The sequence below is a fragment of the Prionailurus viverrinus genome, chromosome E2 (assembly GCF_022837055.1).
Source record: "Prionailurus viverrinus isolate Anna chromosome E2, UM_Priviv_1.0, whole genome shotgun sequence".
Classification (NCBI taxonomy): domain Eukaryota; kingdom Metazoa; phylum Chordata; class Mammalia; order Carnivora; family Felidae; genus Prionailurus; species Prionailurus viverrinus.
Window position 1 is genome coordinate 50,002,427 of NC_062575.1, and position 8,128 is coordinate 50,010,554.

At 56.1% G+C, this 8,128-nt stretch overlaps 1 protein-coding gene across 1 annotated transcript; it reads right to left on the reverse strand.

Annotated features, from left to right (window-relative positions):
• Nucleotides 1-500: 500 nt before the first annotated feature.
• LYPD3 (LY6/PLAUR domain containing 3) lies at nucleotides 501-4,600 on the reverse strand. Its single transcript, XM_047835517.1, has 5 exons — nucleotides 4,493-4,600; nucleotides 3,803-3,934; nucleotides 2,837-3,007; nucleotides 2,386-2,547; nucleotides 501-1,559 (listed from the first exon to the last, which is right to left on the reverse strand). Exons 1-5 carry the CDS (start codon nucleotides 4,575-4,577, stop codon nucleotides 1,078-1,080), a joined length of 1,032 nt encoding a protein of 343 aa, XP_047691473.1. The 5' UTR covers nucleotides 4,578-4,600; the 3' UTR covers nucleotides 501-1,077.
• Nucleotides 4,601-8,128: the final 3,528 nt, after the last annotated feature.

The window sequence follows — 8,128 nt, forward strand, 5'->3', positions numbered from 1 at the left end:
TGCCGGGGCCTCAGGCTCAAGCCAGGCTCTTCCTCCCTGGGGCCCCTACACCTTCATCTGATTGGAGGAGAAGGAGGTGGAGCTTAGACGAACACAGACTGACAGCGGCACCCGTGAGACCTCTGGACAGGTGCGATGCAGTGGCTAAGCCCACCACATAATCCTTGGGAAACCAAACAGATGACAAGGTGGGTGGGGCCTGGCAATGGGGGACAACCCATTAAGCAGAGTTCCCCTCTGAGCCCAAACCTTGCTAAAAGCCCCAGGCACCCTCGCCACTGCCTAACGCTTTCACTTGGCATCCCCTTCACCAGTGGTGGGATCGCCCACAAGCTGGCTAAACCCCAGGAGAGCACAGGAGTTCCAACCCCAACCTCCCCCCTGGGCTGTGGCTCCAGGTCTCAGCTTCTCTGCGAACGGGTCTTGACACTCCCGCCCTAGCTCGGCTAAGAGGCGACACTAAGAGGTCAGTGTAAGAAATGAGTCCTTCGAAACGCTTATACAAAGGAATTAAACTTTTATTGAGACCTTCATGTGCCAGAAACTGACCACACGGAGGCCTGAGGCGCGGTCCCTGCCCTTGAGGAGCTCACAGTCTAATAAGGAAGTCAGATGCTGAACCGATTCCCACAGAGAGGGGACAGGGAGCAGGGACACCAGCCAGCAGAGGAGGGAACCATTATCCTGCTCCGCACCCCCCCCCAAATTCCGGACTGGCTATAAGAAGGTGAATAGAAAGCTTATCAGTGTTTCTCCCATCTTCCCTGTGACAGCCCTGACTTTTCTCTGCCCAGAGACACCATGAGGAGACCAGGGAGAGACAAAGAAGAGGGAGATACACCTGTTGCCTTCCAGAAGCTACAACACCCTGGCAGGATATATATACAACGGTAAATTTATTTCCCAAAGCCGCAAACCAGTGCAGCAGAAGTTGGGGATAGTGGGGGGGGGGGGGGGGGGATTGGAAGAAGAGGGGCTGGGCCAGCCCAGTCCAGTGAGGAGAAAGGGAAGTCATGGGAAGAGAGGGTACCCAGGGCTGGGGAATAAGGCAAGACGGAAGTTTCTAGATGGCAAAATTCATGGTAGGGTGCCAGCAGCCAAGGCCAACACTAGAGCTGCCAACCCAGCCGAGGAAGTTGAAGAGCCTTTATTATGGGCCCCCCCTCCTGTAGGGTGCTGTCCCATATTCCTGCGGTCCTGGTGGCCAGCGGCACCTCCAGCCAAGCTAGATTCCTCTTTCTGAGAGGTCTCAGGATGTACTTCCCGTGGGGAAGTCTGGCTGGCCGTGGTGGGTTTAGTGGCAGAGACAAGAGTGGTTGGGGCTGGAGTAGAGGTTGTGACAGAGGTGGTTGGGGCCTGAGTGGTGGGCTTAGGAGGGGGCAGCAGGACAAGGGGTGGGATCCGAGGGGAGAAAAAGGTCTTGTTGTGGAGGTCCGAGTTACAGCGGGACCCCTGGCAGCAGGAGCCACTGAGTGTGAACCCTGGGCCTGTCACTGCATCCCGCGTGCAGAACTCGTCCTGGACACAACCCCGCACAGGCAAGGATACAGTCACATTAGCTGCAGGAGGGAGACACAGGGAGGTCGGTGGTTGGAGGGTTACAGAGCCAGAAGGAAACTTAAAGGCAAGACCAGGGCAAGAACCCCCAAAACAGGGGACAGGGGGCTCTACATCCATTAATCCAAAAAGCACCACTTTGAGAAACACTGTCCCACTGTCTTTGGCACTTGGTGGACCACGTTTTCCATTTTGGAGAGGAAAGGTGTGTAGGACGAACTACAAGTCCCACAATGCCTTGGAAGAAAGTATGGAGAGTCTGGACAGAGATACACCTCTCATGAGACCAAAGAGCAAAACAAACATCCCTCTCATCGTATTTCCCATCTCCCTCTCTCCTGCACCTGCCAAAATTTAGTCTTAAGAATCAGAACTACATCTCCCATAATACACCTGGCAGGAGAGGCGTTTGAAGGACGTCTCCCAGGGTTCCCTGAGACAGAGGCCAGGAGGTGGCCTCTCTCCTAGGTGGCTGGGTGGGGACCCTGACCCCTTGAGTTTTGAGGAGTCACAACTAGACTCCCTGGATTCTAGAAGCTTGGAGGCTTCCATTTCCCAAAGCACGTCGTCCCACTCTGCACCAGGCAGACCTCTATGGAAATGTATTTCCCAAAAAACCCTCTAGGACAAAAGCAACCGTAGCCCCACGCTACGTTGGGGATAGGCCTGCATTTCTCACGACGCTCTAGGGTGAGACGACAACTTTGGCCTACAATTTTCCAGAATGCGTTGGAGATGGGTCCCTCTGGGTAAAGGGACTACCCACCGCCCATGAGGCCAGAGAGGCCACTACAAATCCTGTAGGCCCCCTACTCCCGGCTCGCTCACCTGCCGTCAAGGTGACGTTACCGTCGAAACAGCCCTTGTAGACGCGCTCACTGGCGTTGTAGCAGCTCACGACAGGTGGAGCCGTGCCCCGGCACGCCTCGTGGCTCAGCCCCACGCAGCTGTAACACTCGGCACCGTTGGACGGGTACGCACTCTCATTGCCTGCGAGGGGAGCGCGACGGAAGGAAGGGGTCGAGAAGGTTCAGGCAGCACGGCTTCGCCCAAAGTCCCTCCAGCCTAGTACACCGAGCTCGGCCTCCAGCCGGGCCCCAGCGCCTGGCCCCGCGCTTAGCGTCCCCGCTACGTTGCCTACAGCGACGAGGCCCCGCCTGCCGCCGCGTGGCCCCGCCCCCGGCCCGTGCGGAGTTCTCCCGCCTCCAGCTGGGAATCACCCCAGTGGCTCAGCCGCGGTGTGGCTCCGCCCTCGGGCCTAGGCCCCGCCTCCACCGACCTGCGGGGTTGAGCGCTCGCGACGTGAGGTTGAGTTTGGCGTTGCAGCGGTCCTGGGCGCATTGCTGCAGCTGCATAAAGGCCAGAAGCCCGTGAAGATCCAGTCCGCGGTCATTCTTGCCCGGGAGTCCGGACCCGCAGCCCCGCACTGCCACTGAGAACTGCCCGTGGACTGCGGGGAGGAAGGGGCGGGGTGAGCGGAGGCGGGGGGCGGGGCCTCGAGTGGACTCCTCCTCCTCCCCCCTCCCCCCGCCACGGCCAGACGGTAGCCAGGCCAGAGTCGAAGGGCAGGGGCCTCAGAAAGCCGATCGCCGGGGGAAGGACGACAGACAGAGGGGCAGAACCTCAAAGAGCTGAGTCCGAGGGAACAGACAGGCTGACAGACTCTGGACAAAATCGAGGAGGAGGGCCAAGAGTGGAGCTAGGACGGGGCTCGGCGGCAGAGGGGCGGAACCGCAGAAAGCATCCTATAAAGGAACCGGGAGACTGACAGAAAGGGCACCGGGTCAGACCGAGGTGGGGTCTCCGGGAACTGTAGCCTCAGAGAAGGGCGGGCTTCCCCCGGGGGTGGGCCAGCGGGGCGGAGCCTCAGTCTAGGGAACCTAGAAGGAGAGCCCTAGAAAGGCCTGCATCACCACGGGCCCGCCTGGATAGAGGATTCTGGCAGGGACAGAGTGGGTAGGGAGGTCTCAGGGGTGGAGCAGAAATGGATAGGGTGTGCCCTCGAAGGGGACCAAGTCCCCGATCCCGGATCTCCCAGTTCACCCCAGGCAGTTACTCGGCAGCCCCTCACCCGTCTAAGCCCTAACGGTAGTGGTGTTAAAGGGCTCCAGCCAGGATGAAAGGGAGTCCTGGAGGGCGTTGAATGGGTGCGGACAAATTCAAAAGAAGGGGCGGGGCAAAAGGAGGCGGGGCCTGGCTGGAGGAGCTTCGAAGGGGTACGAATGGACCCGAGGGCCCCACTCACTGGTCTCCACCGCCCCCACGGCCTCTGTGCAGACGTCCACGCCCGGCGCGCACTTCACGGTCTTGGTCTTCTGCGGAGAGCATCCGTCATCTGCTTTCTGCACGCAGCTGTAGCACTCCAGGGCCCGCGCTCCTGGGGGCGCAGGGCCGAGCAGAACTAAGCGATTCCTACTGAAGCCTCGTCCCCGAAAGGAGAAATAGTCCTTCCCACGCCCTCTGTCCCCGGGACGTGACAATGCTATTGCCCACCATTTTCCGGGACAGGAGTAAAAATCTTCGCCACAAATCTGGTGCCGCTTTCCTTCCAGCCGCCTATGCCTACAGTGGGAGCATCCTCCCCACAGCCCCTTCTGCCCAAGATCCTTGCTATGGATGGGAGGGATACCTCCCCCCCCCACCCCCCGCCCCGTTCTCCGCTCAGAATGGGAGAACTTTTCCCGAAGTCCAGTTAGCTCAGTGAGGGATCGTTTCCCACTGCTCCTTCGGACCAGGGCGGGGGATCCTTCCCACAGTCCCCTCTGGCCAGATTGGGGGACCTCTCTCACAGCCCCCTCGACCCGGACAGACGACCTTTCCCACAGGCCCCCTCTGCTCAGAATGGGAGATCGTCCCCACAGATCTCCCTGTAGGAGAGACCTCCTTCCTAGAGCCCCTACTCGACCTCCTCCATCCCCTCCCGCAGCAGACCCACCTCCTCCAAGCAGCAGCGACAGCAGCAGCAGCCAGCCCGTGGTCCAGATCACTGCCTGGGCGCCTGCTTTCCTGGCAGGGTCCATGGCTAGGTCCTGCTCCCTCGGCGTCCCCCCTGGGTGTGCCGCCTCCCAACCTGGGCCCTCTTACCTGAGCCCGGGATGAGTAACCTCCCCCCAGGCAACCCTGGCCTTGCCCAACCGGGCTAAATCAGCGTCCGCTGTGGGGCGGAGCACCCGCCCCTGGGTGCGTCACCCAGCAGCTGCCAAGGAGGGAAAGGGTGGGAGTCAAGGTTCCCCGACAGCTCCCCGGAGAAAGTCTGTGTGTTTGGGGGGTAAGAGGGGAAAGTACGGAGGCTCAGAATGGGGAAAGGGTCTACTCAACACGGGGCCCTTGGTATATTTAATGAGTACCTACTATGTGCCAGCTTTGATCGGGACTGCTGTTGGAGGTTAAGACAGAACCGGTGCCTGCCCTCACAGAGCTCACTGTCTGATGGGGGGGGGGGGGGAGGGGACAGATATTAAGTAATCACACAAATTGTTGTATACAACTAGAACAATGAAGGAAGAAGTGTAGGTAGTTCCAAGGAGGTATGGAGTCTGGAAGTGGGGGCTGGTTGGTCAGTGAAGCTTCCTTGAGGACGTCATTCAAGTTGTGCTCTCGAAGACCCCGGGGGCAGAGCAGATTACAAAGCAGAGGGGGGCAGTGCAAAGATCTAGGGGTAGGAGTAGCCTGGACCATTGTGTGCCTGGAGCTCAGGAAACAAAGAGGAGGAAGGTGGAAATTGAGGCCGAAGAACCAGGCAGGGGCTAGACGGATCAGGACATTACAGGCCCAGCGAAGAGATTTGAATTAATTCTGAGAAAGGTGGATGAGCTTTGAGAGGGTCTAAATCGGCGGCAGGGAAGGACACAATCAGACTTGCTTTTTAATATGATCAAAATCTGGGAATTAATGCAAATATCCACAAAGAAGAGAGCAGAAAAAAATGAGTGGTTCACTCACCCCATGGAATATTACACAGCAGTGAGAACAAGCCAACTATTGGCATCTGCAGCCGCATGGATGAATCTCAAAAACTTTATGTGGAGCTCAAGAAACCTTATGCAGGGGCACCTGGCTGGCTCAGTGGGTGCAGCATGCAACTCTTGATCTTGGGGTTGTGAGTTCCAGCCCCATGTTGGGTGTAGAGAATAGTAAAAAAAAAAAAAAAGAAGAAGAAGAAGAAGAAGAAGAAGAAGAAGAGGACTTACCCAAATAAAACATGAGGTTCTAGAACAGGGGTTACCTTGTCCCAAAGGGGCAATAGTGATGAGCCCCCACTATCTTCACACAGGCAATAGTTACATGTGTGTACAAATATGTGAAGAATTATCCAGCTATAGAGGTGCCTTGGTGGCTCAGTCGGTTAAGCATCCTACTATTGATTTTGGCTGAGGTCATGATCTCACAGTTCGTGAGTTCGAGCCCCTTGGCGGGGCTGACAATGCAGATAGGGATTCTCTCTCTCTCTCTCTCTCTTTCTCTCTCTCTCTCTCTCTCTGCCCCTCCCCTGATCGCGCTCTCTTTCTCTCAAAATAAATAAATAAACTTAAAAAAAAAAAGAATTACCCAGCTGTGTACTTACATATTTCACTAAGTGTACATTATTTAAAAAGGAAGTAGGGGGTGGGGAGAAAGAAGAAATGTCACTGTGGCCTCTGTGTAAAGCAGGACAAGATTCTGGAAGGAGAGAGAAATGCAGGAGACCAGTGAGGATGCTGGACAGTCTTCCAGATAAGGAAGAAAAGCATCCCCAGACAGCAGGGAGCTGGCCAGGCACCCACAGCGAGGCCATGGTGTTCTGTTATACCCTAACACAGACGGGGCCACACTGTGACCTGGGGGAGCGAGACACTCAAGACCGCTGCATTACCGTGTCTGAATTCAGAAACAAACAAGAACATTGTGCAAACCACAAAATGACTAAGCGTCCCCATATCCAGGCCAATATAAGTGACTGCTATGTTATGGTATATTATACTGTTATGTTATAGTATTTATATAGATTATGTATTATTTATGTTATATACTATATTACATCATTATATAAGTTACATCTCTCACCTTCCTTTGTTTCTCCCAGCTCATAGATGATTTATCTCTGCCGGGAAAACGAGCGGCTGTGTTCATAAAAATATTACCTGTTCCCCAGACCCTGTTCAGCACCCCCATTCCCAATAATGACTAGCGCCTCAGTCATATAGGTGGGGTCACTTGGGATCATGCTGAGGCTCACAGAGAGAAAGTGAATGACTACTTGTGAAGTCATCCAGCATGGGCCCCTGCCTCTCAGCCTTGAAATCCCAGCCCCACTTATGGTTTGCTGTGTGACCCTGAGAAAGTGTCTTCACCTCTCTGAGGCTCTGAGATATCTGTTTTATAATAAAGGAAGGAGTGTCTTTCATGGTGGAATGAGGCAGTGGGCAAAGTATCAACTCTGGCAGCAGACAACCTGAAAACTGAATTCTGCCTGCGCCCTCTTGCTGTGTAACCTTGAGCAACTGGGACTCCCTCTCTGAACTTCAGCTGCTTCCTTTGCCAAAAGGGTCTGAAAACCCCCATCTCCTGAGACATAGAATGAGGCAGGGTAATAATACTGTAACTATTGTGCGTTCAGGAGCAGGAGGCCCTGTAGGCCCCAGCCGCGTGGGAGAGTTTCAGGGAGGAACCCCAGCTGGCCAGACCAGAAGAACTAGCATCTTGGGAGGGAGTGGTACCCAAGGGTGGGGAGCCTCCTCTTGCTCAGGCCTGCCTGGATCCCGGGCGCTGACCCCCACCTGGCCCAAGACCAGAGAGCTGAGGGAGGTGTGAATGTGGGGCCTCCACTTACTCTTCCCTGCTCCTGTTCACGGAGGTCACTGCAAAGTGATTTAGAATCTGGTTCCCCAGAGAGGTGGATGCAGGGGTCAACGTGGAGGCAGCTCTCCGGCCGTGGAGGTCATGCCTGGGCCTCAGACAACCCTGGGGCCCAATTTACTATGTTTTCCTGTCCCCTGGGCCAAGGCAGGCTCGGAGGCCAGTGGTATTCCCAGCCTGTCTCAGACCCACTGCCTCTGGGACACACAATTTGGGAAGGGGTGGGGTCAAGGGGCAGGGCTGGCTACCTAATTTGTGAGGCTTGGTGCGAAATGTAAATAGGGGGACCCGGTTCAAAAGGCAGGAAAGAGTGCCATTAAAGGTACTAAAACAGAATTGCATTTTTCCTTTCTTCTGCCATCTTTCTCCACCCCTCCTGGTGTTCAATGTCATGTTCCCAAAGACAAACATCTTGGGCGCTTGAGAGCCCAGACCTTCACAGGTACCTACAGACCCTGTCCCGCAACCAGAGCGATTGGATTGCTGGGCTCCCCTCCTAGTGCGCAGCTGCCCGCTGCCATGCCCCACCCTGAGATGCCGTGAGGCACAAGCGCATGGCCCTGATTGTCCCAGGTGCACCCAGGCCCTGCGGAAGCTGGAGGGTGGCAATGATCACAGAGCAGGGGCAGGGAGGGAAGGGCAGACAGAACCTGTCCCAGGGAGGCGGGAGGTGGCAGGAGGTGGAACTTTGTGTGAGCCAAGGTTCCAATCCCTCCAACTCAATGCACGATATCCC